This window comes from Amblyomma americanum, chromosome 5 (genome assembly GCF_052857255.1).
Source record: "Amblyomma americanum isolate KBUSLIRL-KWMA chromosome 5, ASM5285725v1, whole genome shotgun sequence".
NCBI lineage: Eukaryota > Metazoa > Arthropoda > Arachnida > Ixodida > Ixodidae > Amblyomma > Amblyomma americanum.
In genome coordinates this window covers 71037569-71056011 of record NC_135501.1, presented here as the reverse complement: position 1 = coordinate 71056011, position 18443 = coordinate 71037569, and the positions used below count along the sequence as shown (strand labels likewise).

The following is an 18443-nucleotide window of genomic DNA, read 5'->3' as shown; positions in this document are numbered from 1 at the left end:
TGAACCGACTGAGCTACATTGTTTGGTTGTCGTCGCGGGAATGTGTACCGTGTGCGTCGTAAACTCCCTTCGTTCCTAAATTTGTCGCTGTGCGTTGTCCTCCGACCAATAGATTTCCGATTCATCCTTCGGAACGCCGCCCACTTGGTAGCGCCTTCTAGTGGCGGGTTGCGCAATTACACTTCGGGCATTGCTTGTTGACTGCACGGAAATGTCCAAATGAAATTCAATGCTTACACACAAGTTCACGGATTGCCCAAATGTGATGAATAACGTGCTCACTGTTCATGTCGAATTTTCTTTCAGCCTTTCTTTGTTCAATATTCCGCAAAAGCTAATCTTTGGTTGCGTAAGACGGGAAGCTCATTTCATAACTGAATAAACTACTCGCTTAACCCTAACCATCAGTCGACATCCGTGACGGACAGTACTGCTATCTGGCCAGTGGCTTTACCAAATCGTGGTAAGGGTCGCACCATGAAGTGTAACAAATAAATCCTCTCATGCCAAGAATGCCTTCTACGGCCGGCGTTAACAGAGAAGCCGATAGAGGACAAAGTTATAGTTGGGGCAGGGTACTGGTCGTTATCTGAAGCTTTATTAGTCAACGAAGAATCAAATAAGCGTATCACTGCACCGCGTCACACATAGCGCCTAATAAACACAACTATCAGCCCACTGCCAAACCGTGGACATTGTTAGATTGATTTTTGATTTAGTTTATGAGGATTCAAGCTCCCAAAGCGACACAGGCTATGAGGGACGCCGTAGTGAAGGTCTCCGTAAATTTAGGCCACCTGGGGTTCTTTAACGTGCACTGACATCCCACAGTACGCGGTCCTCTAGAATTTCGCCTCCATCGAAATTCGACCGCCGCGGCCGGGATCGAACCCGCGTCTTTCGGGCCAGCAGCCGAGCGCCATAACCAGTCAGCCACCGCGGCGGCGCGGACATTGTTAGAGTTTGCTAGCAAGCGCTGTGGCATGTGTGCCGCACACGTTATCGAGTTCTTGATTGCGTAACATGTGAGACAGAGAGTTTCTGGCCTTGTCGTTTTATTCAGATAATTTATTACCAAACACCCATAAATGCCTTCGGACAAGGATATGCTAGGACCTCAGGAGGTAAAGATGGAAAAAGTACAAGAACACTAGAGGAGAATGCCATAAAACTAAGACAGTATGTTGTTAATTTTTTTTCTCCGCAGCTGAAACTAGAAACTACTGTGGGAAACCCAAATGTGGACGAGTTACTGTAGCAGCCCTTCCCTTTCTTCGTTTCTCTTGCGACTGATAACATTCAGGTGATGCTGCTCTCTTCTCCTTGCTTTGAACATCCCTCGAAATAGACCGAAGACATTGCATGAAACCTGCACGCACTCACATAATGACCTGTGGGACAAGAGAGACACAGACGATCAAGCGTTAACAGATCGCCGCGGTATAAAGCGCACTTTAACAGAGTCCAATGTGTTCAGGCTGATGCCAGGGTCATCCAGGTCGTATTGCAATGGCTGATCAAGGACCACGCTGTACTTCTGCAGCAGGAATGTCACCAGAAGGAAGATCTCCATCGAGGCGAAGACCTCCCCCGGACACGAGCGCTTTCCTGCGATGTTGAAAATTTCAAGAGAATGAAGATGAGTTTCTACATCAGACGGCGGATAAAAATCAAAAAGAATGTGCGCTCCTTCAGTGCTCTTTCAGTTTGCAAATTGCCCGGCAGGGATGCAGGCGCAACCACCAGCATGGGTCGTATATTTCGTGGGCTACATTATCCAGCCTCAATCAAACAGCCAAAAGCATGGGATGGCATCATAAGTGATCAGGGACCAGAAAAACGAGCATTCGTACCCTTCTTTAGGAGGGAAGGAGAAGCTTTAATCCTTGTGCCACTCCCTATCCTATTAAGGCACCCAAAGTAAGGAGCAACACGATATATTTGCATCAGTGTCATTATTAAAGACTTTCTTTTGTTAAGAGTCATCTCCGTCGACATCGCAGCATACCAGATAGTAAAAAATCTCGTCTTGTTACCTTGGTAAGTTTGAACCATATTTCAAGGCACCCCTCAATCAGCTCGATGAAAATATCATTATGGAGCAAAAGAGCGCTTAATGACAATATAGGGCCTTCGATTGGGACCTCCCCTCAGTTAGCTAATGGGTGTGCCCGGGGTTGTAAACAGGTGGGCTATTGCCGGCGATTAACCTTTGACGCACCCACCACCGTGGCATAGTGGCTACGTCGCTTTGCTGCTTCGGCAAGGTAACTGAAATGAATACCGGCCCCAGCGGCACCGTTCTAAAAGTGGCTAAATTTCAAAATACTTTCTCGCGGTAAAGAATAGACGTACGCATTAAAATGCTTTGCAGTACCAGCGTAGCCCGTTAGAAAGTTAATATCGTTGCAAGCCACCGTCTCGCCCGGCCAAACACAGCTATTCATGGGCAGAGTTGCTCAAGCGGCACAGTGCAATGCCCTTAATGTTGACTACGGGTTCTGCTACGCACCGAACGGTGAAAACATAGCTGCTGACGAGACCGCGGGAGTGCGGATTGTCCAACACGCGTGGCGCTCTCGGTTCTATACACAAAAACCACATCACTACTCCTCCTTTGTTACACTGGATACTCCAGCTGAACCGATTTCATCCTAAGCTCCTGCATTGACTCACCATGTCATGAACAATATCACCCCGAAGGAAAGCCCATAGCCTCAGTATATACCAAAACATACATCCCACGCACTGCTGTTCTCATAGCCCCACTCAACAACACGCCACTCAAATGCTGCGCCATTACCGTCAGCATGGGTTGCATAGACACCACCGTGGCAAGAAAGCATGTCCGAACAGTCAAACCTTGGGATCCCTTTGTCTTAGGCCAACTGGGCCACAATTTGGAAGAGACAGTGTACTCTGCTGAGATTTTAGTGCCCACTACCGTGATTGGGGCATCCGCTACTGTACCCGCAGTGGCCGCCTTCTGTACAAAGCCATAACCTGCCTGACCTTAAACTTCTGAACACCCCTGAAAACTCCTTAATAAGCGTATCACTGCACTGGAGTGTTGTAGGCCAAACATTTTTCCCACCTGCATAGATCTGCCCCTTGCCTCTGAACGATGCGCTACAGCTGGAGTACATCATCTGACGCTTGATGCTCTGATCACTTTCCCATTTTACTCACCCCTGAGTGTGTAAACAACCAAAAGAAAGCCTACAGAATTACCAACAGCTCAGACTACCGCACAGCGACAAAAGAAGTCCCAGTGCAACAAAGCTTCGGGTCTACTATTTTTCACTGCGCTGGAAAATCCGCAACACTTTTCACGGCAAGACTTACCTCCCCTGTTCCTGATCTCCACTCCTAAACCTTCGCGCTTGCCGTAGCCACGCTGAACGCCGCGCTACGCGCGCCTGCCCCCCAGAGCACAAGACAGTATACAACTGGTGAGATGCCAAATGTCGCCAACACACCAGCCGCCGACGTAATGAAAACTGGAGGAGCACCGCCCAAAGCCTAGAAACCTCCAAGAACTCCTCCCATGCTTGGTTCCTCTTAGATGCACTTCTTCAATTCATGCGTCTCTCCCATTCAGCCCTTGCAATTGCTATCACTCTCGGAGTTAACATAGTCACTCTAGATTGTCTCTTTGCTAACCGCTTCCCTCCTACATTATCCTGATCAAGATCATTAGCCTGAATACGCCCGCTGCAGGGAAAAGGCATTTCCCATATCTCTTTAATTAACCGGTCCTGTGCCAGCTGCAGCCAGTCTATCACCGCAAACATCTTAATGTGTTCCGCCCTAACCAACCTTCTGCCGTTTCCTGCTACGCGTTCCTTTTTTTGGAGTACACTCCTTTACCCTTAGGCACCATCGGTTGTCTTGCCGTCGCATCACATGCCCTGGCCAAGTCCATTTTTTCCGCTTGATTCCTAATAGGTTGTCATTAAACCGCGTTTGTTCCCTTACCCACTCTGCCCTCTTCCTGTCTCTGAACGTTACCAATTATACTTTTCCTTCCCATAGCTAGGTGCCTTGAAATTCATCTAAGTTTAACGCTCTTCGTTATCCTCCACGTTTCTGCCCCTGAGGTGAGTACCGGTAAGATACAGCAATTATACACTTTTCTCTTGGGGGTTACTGGAGGATAACAAAGCGGATTCGAAGAGAAGGCAAGCGTAGCATCCGGCGGCAGAAGGTTATGTGGGCGGTTGAGATTAAGAAGTTCGCAAGCATAGGGTGGGCGTATCTGGCAAATGACAGGGTGAATTGGAGAGACATGGGAGAGGCCTTGGCCCTGCAGTGGGCGTAGCCATTCAGATGACGATGTCTTTTAGACGGCTCTGCCTGTCTAAGTCATTGATCATGCTTTGGAGTCCATCTCCTGAATGACTTAGCAAGGCAATGGCATCAGAGAATCGCAGATTACTAAGGTATTCACCAATAACTTTTATCCCCAACTGCTTCCAGTCCAGGCTTCTGAATACCTCCTATAAACTGGCAGTAAATAGCATTGGCGAGATCGTGTCTCCTTTCCCGGCGCCCCTTCCTTAATGGTATTTTATAGCTCACTTTATGGCGGAATACGGTGGCTGTGTAACCAGTACAGATATCTTGCAGTATTTTTACACAAGGTTCTTCTGCTACCTGACTCTGCTAAAACAAGTGAGGTTTCGAATGAGTCACATGATTTCTCGTAATCTATGAAGAATTTGTTTATATTTTACACATTTATCTATCAACCGAATGTTAGTGTGAAAATGGCCTATTTTCGACTGTTCTTTACAGAAACCTGCGCGATCATTTCGTTTATTGAAGTCTAAGATTCTCCTGACTCTATAGCGATTACATTAGTAAACATCATATGGATAACAGACAGTAAGTTGATTGGTCTGTAATTATTCAAGTCCTTGATGTCTCCGCTTTTATGGAGTAAGACAATATTATTGTTCTTCCAAGTTTCTGGTACGTTTTCATAAGGTATTGCCTATCAGGGTGCCTAGTTTTCGAGAAAAATCTCCCACAAACTCGTAATTATCAACTCCTCTCTCCAGCCATCAGCAAGAACGGCTTTCACCATCCTTCCCCTTTTCACAACATGAGTCAATGCTCTTTGTGAACTCGACATCGCCCTCGATGAATTCAATCAAGCCTTACCTCGTCGCGCCGGCAGAAGCGCTCCTGAGGACGACGGAATGACCTTCCAAATGCTCAGAAACCTTCACGCTACGGATAAGTCCTGTTTACTCGAGAGCTTTAACCGCATCTAGCAAACTGGAGTCCTTCCAGACACGTGGTGCACCACTATAGTAGTCCCTATCTTTAAATCCGAAAAAGCTCCCTCAGTAATAACATCTTACTGGCCTATCTCCCGCATCTCAGCCCCATGCAAGGCGATGGATTACATAGCCCTCAACACCTAGAATAGATCACCACCGTGCTCGAATTCTTTCGTCAAAGACAGCGTGACTTTTTTAGGCACAGCTGAACCGCTGTCTTCATTGCCGACATCACCAGTACCTTGGAAAGAGCACGCAACAAACGCATAACTGCACTAATTTTCTTCCCTGATGTCCAAAGGGCCTTGATCGCCTACAACACATCCACCATCCATCGCACACTTTATTACATCTTATCATTGAAATTCTTCGCCTCTTCATTACCTTCTTCCTTAAAGACCGCATTCTTCAAGTACGTATTGGCAACATTCTCAGCATCCCCAGACACCTAACTACACGGGTCCCAGAAGATTCGGTTCCCAGGCCCTGCCTTTTTAACCTGTGTATGGATAGCGTAGCCGCTATGACTCCACATTTATGCTTACGATGTCGCCCTCTTGGTCACTGGACCAACACGAAGACTGACATCCCATAGATTCTCTCTGCAATGCACCCTTCATGGAATAATGACCGAACTTACACGCATGGCACTTTCGGCCTCAGCTTTAAAGACCACAGCCCTATTATATCACCCAAGAGCCGCTGCACGACGCAGCCCTGCCTCCGTAACCCTCCAAGGCACCCCCATTTCATGGCAATTCCAAGGTTTCATCATCGACCATCTCCTCACTTCACAACTAGAAATTAAATTTTGCCTTGGGCAGATTGCGAAGACCGCGAAGACCATCCGACTACTTCAAGCCCGTGGCAGTGTCTTGAAGTGCACTTCAAGCACCAAGTCCTCCTTTGTTGGCTCCACACTAGCTGAGGCAAAAGCTTGGCCCCTCTCTCTTAGCTTCCTCCAATTCGCCCGACTTCACGCTTACCGGCTCCTAAAGATTTCCGATGGCCACCACTCGTTGCTGAACTTCGAGAGTGCCCCTCTACACTAATGGGCCCCATTGCTCATATATACCAAGGTATTCTTGGCGACTCACCCGCCTTCCAACCAATCTCTCCGCTTGCTCCCTTAGCGAAAAGTAATACGTTTGGAATATAAGGCGGGATATCTACAATGCATTTTAAACATAGTTTGTTTTCGTGAATTCTCTAAAAATATGCCGCAAGTAGGTTCCTGAAATTTTATGCTTGGTATTCGAAATGTATTTCTAAAATTTGCCAAAATACATGACTTAAAGCGTACTTTGAGCACAATTCAAATACGTGAAAATTATGTATGCGGTTTTGGTATCTTGTCAATGTATTGAAAGTGTACTTTTGTAAATATGAAATGAATTCGTCTGAAGTATACTTCAATTTTAACAACCGGGCAGTCCTTTTAAACATCTTTGAAGCGCACATTTAGCTCTCGTAGAACAACCCGGTGCTCGAAATCGCGTTTCGGGAAATAGCCTTTGCATGTTGACTATCTATTGAAAGTGCTTTCGAAATACGACATTATTTCGTCCAAAGTATACTTCAATTCGAACGAATGAGCGGTCCGCATGAACATATTTTCAGCACACTTCAAGCTGCCGTTGAACAGTTAGTGCTCGAAATCGCGTTTCGGGGAATGACATGGCGGCAATGTATTGAAAGTGTACTTTCGTAAATACGAAACTAATACGTTCATAGTATTCTTCAATTCTAACCATTGGGCAGGCCTCGTCAAGATATCTGCAGCACACTTCAAGCTGCAGCGGAAAAACCTGGTGCTCAAAATTACGTTTCCAGGAACAGTGAAAACTCTCTTTTTCTGTCGTCAACTAGTTCATAGTAATGGCAACTTCTAGCATGAAGTAAACTACCACATATCTAAATTGCGCGTGGACTGCATTATAGCATTATACCGGCAAAGGCGCCGTGCGCACCCTCGGGCCCGAACATGCCTACGAAAAGGACTTCGAATGGGAGGGCCGACCGGCTCCCTTAGACGCCCATGTAATTGGTGGTTGACAGTTCGACTCCCGACCGCTGCCTGACGCAAGTTAAGACTAACAATTCGGTTCTAGATAGACCGCAGATTTGAAAGCGACCACTCCGGCACTTGCGCGACAAGTTGGGTGCCCACAGTCTTTGCGCAAAAAGCGCCTCACCGGGCAAGAGAATGTGTGTCCTCTCTGGGGGTATATATAAGACAAGCCAAGTACTAGGCTTAATGGAGTAGTTCCAGTTTAATGACGTCTATTTATGTCGGCATTTCCTGTGTGGCGACATTTTCAAGCTCAGGTCCCGTCACATGATCTTCCACTGTCATAGACTTCTTGATGGCATTGCGTTTTCTCTGCAATTGTCTGTCTCCTGATGCTTATATCAAGCTCAGTCATTAGTTCCCTTGACAACACTGATCAGCATTATACGGTGAATGCGACTAGTACACCATTTTAAGCCGAGCAGAAGTGAATATGTTTTCATGTATAAATGTATACTTTAGTGCATTTTAATGTAATATTTTGTATTTAATGCTTATTTTAGTATAGTTTTAATGTATAATAAATATACTAAGCAGACAGAACATCCATTTTTGATGCAATTGTCACAATTTTCAAAATATTATTCCTAAGATACTTAGAAAGAGTTCGGGTTACGATTTAAGGATAGCGACAAAAAATGCTAAATTATGACGAAATTATTAAAATGTATTTGAAACACATTTTTAGCACAGCCTTTTTTCGCTAAGGGCTGACATCATACCTCAGCCTCTCCTCCACACTCGAAGGCGGCTCCAAACGAAGCTCGCCACACTGCTCACTTAAGTTCTTCACCCATTACCTCCAAGAAGAACAACTCGCAGGCCACCTTTTTTATTTTCACCGATGCACCAGTTCTCCCCAAAGCGGGTTCAGCTTCTGCGGCCTGCATCATATCCACCTTTGGCATCACGAAACAATGCTGCGCATCCTTGTCGTTATTCTCCAACCTTGCTAATATTGCCGGTCTTCACCTTGCCGCTGACCTCATTCAAGAACTCAGCTCTTCATACCCAGTCTGCAGCATCTGTGACTCAAGACCAGCTCTTCAACTTCTTAGGAACACCAAATGCGCTACACAAGGCATAACCTACCTTAGTCTTAAGCTTTATGGCCTCCAAGAAACCTGATGCCAAACCCAACTTCATTGGGTACACTTTCAGACTGGCATGTGAGGCAACAAGGAGACAAACACATCACCTAATACTGCCCAGCAAAACGCACCCTCCGCCTGCTCATTTAGAAAATGTGATAACTCTCGCTTCATTATTTGCCACAGTATCCTTTCTCTACGTTCTGACAGCCGTATCTCCACTCGCAAGCCTCCTACACCCCTTCGCAGCAATCTTACCAGCGGGCAAAGATATACTTTCTTAAAGTTATTAGTTGGGGCATGCTGGACTGTTGGAAGAAAGCGCCGCCTAACAGTCCCCTCCCCTCTATGCACGCGATATGGTGACTATCAGACAATTGAACATTTATTCTGCACATGCCCCTCCTTCTCACTACAAAGTTTTTCTGTCACGACGCATACCGTCATCTTGGATTGCAATCTAGCACTTTAAACAACTCCTCTTTACAAAATCTCACAATCTTGCTGCCTTTCGCGGTCTCCTCGCCTATATCGAATACACTGATCTTATGACCCTCCTTTAATCTGTCTCTACCCAATCCCTCTCCCTCTTCTCATCCCACCGCATCTTATCTCTCTTCTATGACCTTCATACCTAGCTGTCTTATCCGCTCTATACTTCCTCCCCAGATCTTTGAGGTGCAGACAATGGAAACCGTTAACGATTAGAAAAACTGGCGCCTTTCTCCCTTCTTCCACATGGAGGACCCGCGAAAGTGACGCAGGAATAACCGATGAGGAACACACACAACATCGCTGGACTTAAAGCTCAGAGCTGTAAGTCCAGCGATGTTGTGTGTGTGCTTTTCTGTCTTCTCCTACATCAGTTTCGCTGATTCCACCATCTGTGCATTGCCAACCATTTAGGCCGGCAATTTAGTCGATTGCTAACTTCGTCATGCAACAAACCACACACACACACGCTGTCGTCGTTCACCACGAGACTGTGACGACGCTGATGTCAACGCATGCGCTGCTCCGGCGTCAGCGTAGCACGTAGTTGCCAGGGGAAAGACAGAAAATGTCCCCCAAATATGTTTAGTCTCGCCCCCTTTTAGGCCTTCGCTTCATCCGTGTTCTGCCTTCCGTTTGCCTCGTTGTTCCCTCTCAGTTCTGGCATCAAGGTCAACCGCGCCATGCCAACAACGGGAGCTAAAAGCATTTGATGCATAAAATTCGAGCATGCTGCGTGATCTTATGGTAGGTTCAACAACCTAGCTGGCCGAAATTAATCCCAGGCCCTTTCGTACAGTTTCGCTCAAAGCCCCTTGTGCAGCTTTGAAACATTAAAGCGGCCCTGGAAGCAGAGTAACTTGTATGCACTGCTTGTTGCCTTCAGGTCAGATTACTGCTCCCCGAAGTTTCAGTTGATTCGGTGCGGTCGATATTTTTAAAACCAATTATTTTCGTTTCATTTGCGAAGAGCTCTCTGGTCTCGCACTCTCATCGCTGACGTCATAAGGGCATATCTGCCCCGCGTCATCTGCTGCGCACTGTAGCCAGTGTTGAGGCGCTTTCATGCAAGCCGTAAACGGCAGGTGACGGAATTTTTTTTTTCGCTTAGCGGATAAAACGCATTTCCTGGGTTTTCTTTCCAGAAGATTGCCAAATCCATATAAGATGTTAGCAAAAGTGCATGCTGGTTATTGTTAAAGTGAGAAAGTATGAAATACAGCCACTTGTTTTGCATTTTGCTATAGGGACAATATAAACGCAAGGGCTGCTTTTCAGAACGTTGCCTTTCCGGGTGTGAAGCTTGCTCTTGGCCGCACAAGCTGAAGTGACGGCGGCAAGCGACGAGCGGAAACGTCGCGCTGTGTTTAGACCACTTCGTTTGCCTCGGCGCTCAATTCTACGCGCAGGCACCGAATGAAAGCACGCCTTCGCTGGTACAGAGACGTAACATGTGTCCCTGTGCTACCATGAAATTTTCCACTAAGCTCAATGTTTACACTACTACGAACGGCCATCGTTGGTCGTGCTAGCGACGTCGTCGATTGAGTGCGACAGACCTGTGTGTCAGCGACGGTGTCTGCATACGGACCAGCCCTGTATGCTCGGAGTCGCATCTCCCCAGTGTGGCCGGACCCTAACTATACTGAAGAAAACGTGCGTTACTGTTATCGCTTTTGCAGCAGCAGTCACTCATATATAAGGGGAGGCTGCTACTTCAATCGTCCACGAAAGTACACAGGACAGGAAACCTCTCTGCGTTCATTGCATCAACTACAGCAACCGATGCTGCTCCGTGTATGCCCTTGTCAAGAACACTAGCACTCATTATGACGGTCGTTGCCGGTAGAAGGACTTTTCCAGTCTGATTTTTGGCCTCGTGTTCGGAAACATAGAGTGCGTCCAAGGCGCTCAAATTTACTACATGGAATCATAGGCTCTTGTATAATTCACTCAAGTACAAAATTGCCATAAGTAGAACAACCATGTCAAGACCCTTTTATGCTCGACACATCATATACTGGTAAGCCACTATGGAAAGAAACGATCGCGCAATTTTTTCTTGTTTTCTGATGGTAAGTAGGGTGGCGGTGGTGCTAATGTACGGGCTGGATTGGCCTTAGAGCGGCCTGTCGGCAATTTCTCCAGCTGAGCCACTGATTGAATGATTTGGTCCCCATAAGGCCAGTGTTCTCTAAATCCTGCGAGTGTTTAAACTGATCACCGCTTTCATAGGCGCATCAGCCAGCCTTTTCGAATTACACCTGCCTGAACGTAAATGGAGGCATGTACGCAGCCTTCTTGGTACTACAGATATATTTGCTGTCCTGATCTATGCCCCACTTTCTCTCTCTTTTTTCGATACAATTTCGTTACTCTGCTGGCGTCATTCACTTCTAGTATGTTCGCTGACCCTGGGGCGGTATGTAATGAAAACCACAATAGGTTATTTTTTCCAATCCCCTTACTGTTTGGTATACATTGTTTACATGCAATCGAACAGGCAGAGATCGTTTACAGTCTTTTCTGGTAGCCTTCGCAGATTTTGTTAGCGGCGACATGACTTTCTAGGCTTCTGCTACCAGTAACTGATCTGTGTAGCCTTTTCTTAATTTTTTCTTGCCTTCTCCGCGTCTCTGTCTGCGGTCTCAAGCGCACCCTTCGTGCAATGAGCTCTTTAGAAACCAGGTTTTTTCTTCCTTCTTTTCTTTTATTTCAAAGAATGCGTAAGGCAAGAATATGCATAGATCACCCCGTAATATTCCCCGATGATTTTTACATACTTTATGACAGTTTCTTCCTGACGCGGTTTCGGTTTCATCAGCCGAATGATGGCTTTGATCACCTGTGGAGTTCAGGTCTCGTGAGGCGAGAAAAAAGCGGAAGTATAGCTACAGATACATCAATGTTTCTCATTCCAGCTCTTGCAGCAAGCTCGTTTAAGCACCGTAATTATATGAAATTATGTATCACTTGTTTTTGGTGTTTTTCTCTCGTAGCTCACGTGACCTAAAATGCTACTACATCTCACCCAGCGGTCCGTGTGTTCTAGTGTCTGACGCATCACTTGAAAGAACAAAACACGCCACCGAGTTCACGTCTGTGTAGTCGTTTAACCACTCAGCGAACACAAATTCAGGTTCTACAGCACAGTTAAAGTGCGTCCTTAAAAATGTCTTTTCAGTGATATAAAAACAAGCGTTTGCGTGTGGTTTCAGACCAGTAATCGGAATATGTAAAAAAAAAACCTTAAACTCACCGACTGCAAAAGGTATTACATTCTCGAGTTTTTGTGGAAGGAATGTGCCGTCTTTGTCGAGAAATCTGTCCGGGTTGAAGCGATTCGGCTCTTCCCAAATCTCGGTGTCGTAGTGAGCTGCCCAGAAGTTGAAAAGGACGACAGTGCCTTTCGGGATAACAAACTCGTCCACCACGATGTCTTCGTTAGCCCTGCACAAAAGCATGGGATGGGAACACACTGTTTTTACATGCATCAACTGGGGTGAAAATGTACAATGAAGCGAAATGTAGGAACAAATTTTTATGTTATATTTTAAACAATGCTAGTTTGTAGCTAAGTGGTAAGAAAGCAGTTAAGAGTAACCTTTCCTACTTAATGACTCCTTTCCGTGACAGTAGATTAAAGCGTGATATGTACAACCCCTTGCAGTTGCTGGTTGCACCCCACGTCTTTTTTGTTTGCCTGTGATGCATAATTCCTTTCTCTCCAACACACGGTCTACCAGTTAATTATGGTATCTTCAGTGCAATGCCGCTATTCTTCAAAAAGCCAAATTATGATCGCGTAAAAAGTGTGGAGACAATTATAACGACCACCTCAGTTAGTTGTAAATAACAGGTTTTCATTATTCGAAGTACCATTCGTTTCCAGTGAAATTGCCAAAATGGTCATCACCAGCCTACCATATTCACTGCAGGAAAAACGCCTCTGCCAAACCTTTCCACCTACCCCTGTCCTATGCAAGCTGCGGCCACCTTTTCGCCGACCCATCTGAATCTGCTTTCTGCTGCTACACTTGCCTTCACCTGGAATCCAGTCGGCTACAATAATTACTATCAGATATATTCACTAGGCATTAGGTGCCCTTTCCATACCCGCGTATTCTGCTTGATTTCAGTTTGGCATTTTTAACTCGCAAATGTTCCCTGACCCACTCTACTTTCTTCCTGTCTCTCAACTTTACGCCGCTGGCAAAGAAACAGTAAATGTCTGACCGAAAGGTAAACATAAATAAATCTAAATAATCTTCCCGGCTCACTCTCTGGGCATTCCCAACGGGGGCGCCGGCTTCCATCGGTGAATTTCCCAAGCGCAGGCCAACGTGTAAGGCATCTTGCGTCGGTCCTCCCACGTTGGAGCCCTCTCGGGGCCGACAACCTCGTCGATCTCGTTTTGAACCCGGGCCTGCACTTCTGGCCTAGCGGCAAAGTTGACCAGGTGCCAATGCATCGTGTTTGTGGTGCTGAATGTGCCAGCTATTAGGAAGGTCTTCACATTGCCCACCAGGAACCGACCTACAATTCATAAAAGCGTTCATCCGGTAGATCATCCAAAATATCGTATTTATTTCATAACTGTTATTTTTGTGTATGCGTGAGGTGAGTTTACAACTTAATAATGAAATATTACACAAGACAAGACAAAATAAGAAAAAGGCCATGGTTTCCTGTGATATTTCGCCCTGTCGGGGTTTCTCGCATTTTACTTCCAAACTTCCAATACAGTTACCAATTTGTCTAGGTTTTTTTCGACAGTAAACATTATCCGGCACCTTCCCTCCGCCTTCAGTTGGCTAATCGACTCACTATGCTGAGCCAAGTGCTGAAAACACCCTGCTGCTTTCTATCTTAACGGCGGGATAAATTAGCGGGCATGGGCTGTGTCTAAAGCATCTTATCACATGTGGGCGCTTCGGCATTTTCTGAAAATTATTGTGACCGCATGCACTGAACACTGCACTTTTCACTTAAGCGCCTCCTGTCGCATCAAAGAGACTCTAAACTATACAAGTTAAACCATAGTAAAGCACTTCATATTGTACGCAACAACAAACTCAAGGGAGCTATACTGAGGTCCTCATTAACAACTGGCTCTAGTTATTAAGTCAGTTCAATTAAAGCGTTTACCTTGAAACGTGGCGTACGGGTCTTCTTTGCTTTCCGCCATCTTTTTCACATAGCCCTCAATGAAGTCGCGTCCTTCAGCCAGCCTCGGGTTTGGCTCGTATGCCTGTATCTGGTCACTTTAAAGAAATACATTCGTTTGTTCTACTATAATCCAACATTTAAGTGACATTCATTTCCATGCTCTTTAAGTACAAATTTCTGGTCGTGTACAGGGCACTTCAAATTTTCTAATAGCTTGTGTAGTACTAATTCACAACAGGCACCGTTTTATTCCTAATAATTAAGTGAAATTCGAGGCGCAAGAAACACGAACATAGCAAGAAAAAATGACAAGAACACGAACAGGGCAGATTTGCCGGTCACTTCCTGGCAGAGACTTAAAAATTGCCATTCGATTACAGTAGTCGGTAATACAAAATATGAGAGCAGCTCTCTACACACCACCTGCCACCGCTGGCAGGTGGCGTTTTACGTTGCTGGCCACCCTCCGGGATCTTCGAGTGGCCGCCACTTTCCAGGTGGCGCTTCGCTCTGCTTCTTTCACAATCAGTTACGCCGACAACGCCGACGACTACGACGCGGAATGTTGGAATGGGCGGCGAAGAGCTGTGCTTAAAAAACTGAATAGCGATTACGCAATAATTTATGAGGGAAATCAGCCCTAGCGGGAATGCGATGATCATTACTCAGAGGGATACAGGGTAAAGTAAGAACGAGGTGCAAGGCACAGGCTGTGTGCACGGGGTGATCACGAGATAGCGCCCCCATGGAGTAGTACTCCGTGCGGTGTCCCCTCCTGCCCTACTGTCTTCCTCCTTCCCGTCCCACTCGGCAGCACGGACGCTGTTTCTATGATAGCAGTACCAGTGGCATTTGGCGAAAATGCTGCCATTGTCTATATGAAGTCTTATGAATGAAGCTTCCACAATCTAGTAGCAACACCCAACACCCACTGCGCACCCCTAGCTAGAAGGTTACCTGTCCATCGCCACCCTCGATCCACCTCCTGCGATAGTCAAGCACTTTGATACCAACATGGATGGACATTGCCTGCGCTGTGGGGAGATCTGTGATATCTTTCACATGGTATGGGTATGTACTCATAATCCTAACCTTGCCCCTTCTCATACTCCTATGCGAGAGGCATGGGAGATTGCCCTCCTCACCTGCTCCACACTGGAGTCCCAAAGGGCTCTGGTTAAGCGGGTGCGAGATGGGGCCTCGTCGTGCGGTGTTCTGGACTAAGGACACCGACCATGTAGCGGGGTCTTCTGACCTCCAAACTCTATTTCTGAGTATTAACGAGTTTATCACCTCTACCACCACCACCTCCCCAGCTTCACCCTCGTGAAGTGCCATCCATCACCCATTTACCTAGCTCTAGTTTTCACAAGCGGCACCCGCAACCAATTTTTCTATCTCCACCCTTCACAAGGTATCCTCTAACTTGAAGCCGCAGCAGCAAAGGAACGAAAAAGCGACGGTGCAGTCGAATTCAAACAGACAGTGAAAAAAACAGCTGCCCTCTAAAAGAACGGCCCACCAGCCAGCTCCCCACCCAATCTTCCTAGCAAAGGGACTGCACAGCCGCGACCACTTTCGACCCACACCCGCGCACCACCTCCACCCTCCAACTGTGACACCCGCGACGTACTTCCGCTCATGTTCACTAGCAAGAAAAATTCGGTCTTGTGTGTAAAAAGTCGGCTCCTAGTAAAAACACCACAGTAATCATTAACGGTGAGTCTAACTACTATCTCGGCTTTCAACCCATCAGGTTTCACAACAGCCCTGCTAAATTCCGACCCTACTACTACGACAACGACAATGACGACAAACACGCTTTGCCCAGGAATTTTGCATTAAAGGCTAGTCCTTCGGCTAGCTAAAACAAAAGAGAAATGCTAAAAAGTTGAATTAATTGCCACACAAAGGCTAACTATGAGATACTTCTGAAGGCCAGTTCTGGCCTTCATATCTGGGGCAGAAACGGGAGGTTACTTTCATTGCCAGCTTCATACAAACATGCTTCCTTTATATGTCCGCTATTTTCATATTTCACACATCTGTAATCCCTGGCAGAGATTTAAACAGTATGTAACTACGCCTATATAGGGAACTTAATGAAAAACTAAGATATCAGAAGTAACATACGTCCGGAGCAAAAGAGAGGAGAGGTCTTTCTTACTTGACAAAGCTGTCCATTTCATCCATGATGGATTGCACTTTTCCATTCCTGGTAAAAGGTATATGGTAGAGCAGATTTCGAAACAACCTGGGGAGGTACTGTATGACCGCGCCGCCAGACATGATCGTCCGCATCCTCTCGAGAATGCTGGTCACCGTTCCCAATGCAGCGATCTCTCCGGGTAGTCCCGAGGAATAGAAGAATGAGATGATGTTGCTGACGACGCAGGTCAGTATATAAGGGCGAACGAACACAGGCTGACCCTTGGTCTCTCCTATTTTTCGTTCCAGTTTACGGAAGTCTTCCTGGAATAGACAGCAAGCAGGAATGAGAAACATGAAGTTGTTAATTGTAAACTATGAGGTTTAACGTCTCGGAGCGGCCCGTGGTCTTTGAGGAACGCAGTAGTGGGTGGCGGTGGATTAGTCTTGACCTTCTGGGGTTCCTGTCGTACACTTACAACGGACTCTACACGGCAGTTTTGATATTTTGACTCCGTTGAAATACGGCTGCCGCGACCAGGATCGAACCTCAGCCCATCGGATAAGCAGCCGAATTCCAAAGCCTTCGAGCTGCCGCGGGGGGGTGAAATGAAAACAAAAGATAAAGCGCTTAGTTATATAGTCTATTCAGACGTCTTGTTCTATGTGAATAAAAGGCAGTCTTTCGAATCGACCATCACGGCAACCCATTCGGGTCTATTACCGAGCTCTGCCCTGTAGGATTAGCGCTTGAATAAGACGACAGTTTATGTCTTCAACACTCGTCCTGTTTCCATTTCTGTATTAGCTGCTGTCTTTTCGCACTCTCATTGCGCTGCGTGTTTTTTTTTATTTCTGAGATATCTCAAATCATAACGTTTTCAAAATAAGTTCATCCAACAAAACGAGCTTGAAATGCGAGATAAAAGACAAAGGGATAGGGCAATGCAGCCTATCCTGTCGTCTTCATCGGCAGCGCCTTGCGTTCAGCTGTTTGTTTTCGGCGATGCGCTAACTTTCTTACCCCAACCCAGTAATGCTTCGTAACGAATGGGCTAAAAGAAATCGCGTCTCCAGGGCTCTGTATTTCGATAATTGCAAATAACTTCGAAATTTTGAAGTTCTTTCGCTTCTTTAGCCAGCAAAAGTGAGTCTTTTACAAGTTACTAAGCGGGTGCGCAAATCAATTCTTTTGGGAAGGCCAACAATTGATAGAAAGCTCGGCTAGTTGGAGGATGTTTATCACAAAAATTGTGGGCGCACACTTTAGAATCACATGAAAAAAGAGGACAAGGATACGCGCCGTTCTCACGACTGGATTATTGGAATGGCGGCGGCTGCTTAAATACGAAACGACATGACAAAATAGTTATCAGCTCATGTTGAAAAAGAAAACATCAAGATCTCCGGATATGTCCAATTTCGCTTTTCGATCGCGAGAGTGATGGCATGCTGATGTAGTTACCATGCGATGTGATGTAATATCCATCCATCACATCTCTGGTGTGTTCTTGTCCTTGACAAAACAGAACTTGGCTTTCCTCAAAGATACGGCGGCAATTTATGCATTTGCAGCCATGCTCATTCACTCCAGGTGAGGTTTCATTGTATGTGCATTATATCTTCTCGCGAATTTCGAATTTACAAAGCACTTATATTGAACAGTATAGTGCTTGTTGAGGAAAACGCCGCCTTTTTTTCTAATCCTTCATCGTTATTATTAGAAGCAATAAGCTATACTACTGAAAAATTGCGGCAAATTCGCAAAACCGCGGAGTACATTACCTGATTCTGACAGTAAGGCAAAAATAAACTTCCAACTCCTTATGAACTGTTTCGGACTTACGTTCTACGTTCTTCCCTAGATTAGCGTAACGTCCGCCAGTAAGAAAACGGCGTCATACATATAGTGACGAAGCATTTGCACAATACTTCGGCAAACACCGGACACCACAAAGGACAAAAGCGTTTCCTAATTTGCCTAAAGCCTGTTCCTGTAAGGGGTGCCTGAGTACGACGTGCGCCCCTCTTCCCTCCCTTGTTTGCACGTGACCTATATATTGTAGCAGCCGAAATTGCGTTTTAATGAAAAAATGAATAACTGTACAGAGGCTTACTTGGTCTGATGCGATCAACTGCGCGTGCAGAATGCGCATGATCTTTTTGCATTTTATCCTTTTCTAT

General features: G+C 46.0%; 1 protein-coding gene across 1 annotated transcript in view; it reads right to left on the bottom strand.

Annotated features, from left to right (window-relative positions):
• Positions 1-606: 606 nt before the first annotated feature.
• LOC144132528 (cytochrome P450 2F1-like) overlaps positions 607-18443 on the bottom strand; it is a 43263-nt gene continuing 25426 nt past the window's right edge. Inside the window, exons 5-9 of the mRNA XM_077665005.1 lie at positions 16279-16583; positions 14091-14206; positions 13223-13478; positions 12202-12392; positions 607-1608 (exon numbers count right to left, since the gene is read on the bottom strand). Of these exons, the coding sequence (XP_077521131.1) occupies positions 1418-1608; positions 12202-12392; positions 13223-13478; positions 14091-14206; positions 16279-16583 (1059 nt within the window). The 3' untranslated portion in view covers positions 607-1417. The remainder of the gene's footprint in view (positions 1609-12201; positions 12393-13222; positions 13479-14090; positions 14207-16278; positions 16584-18443) is intronic.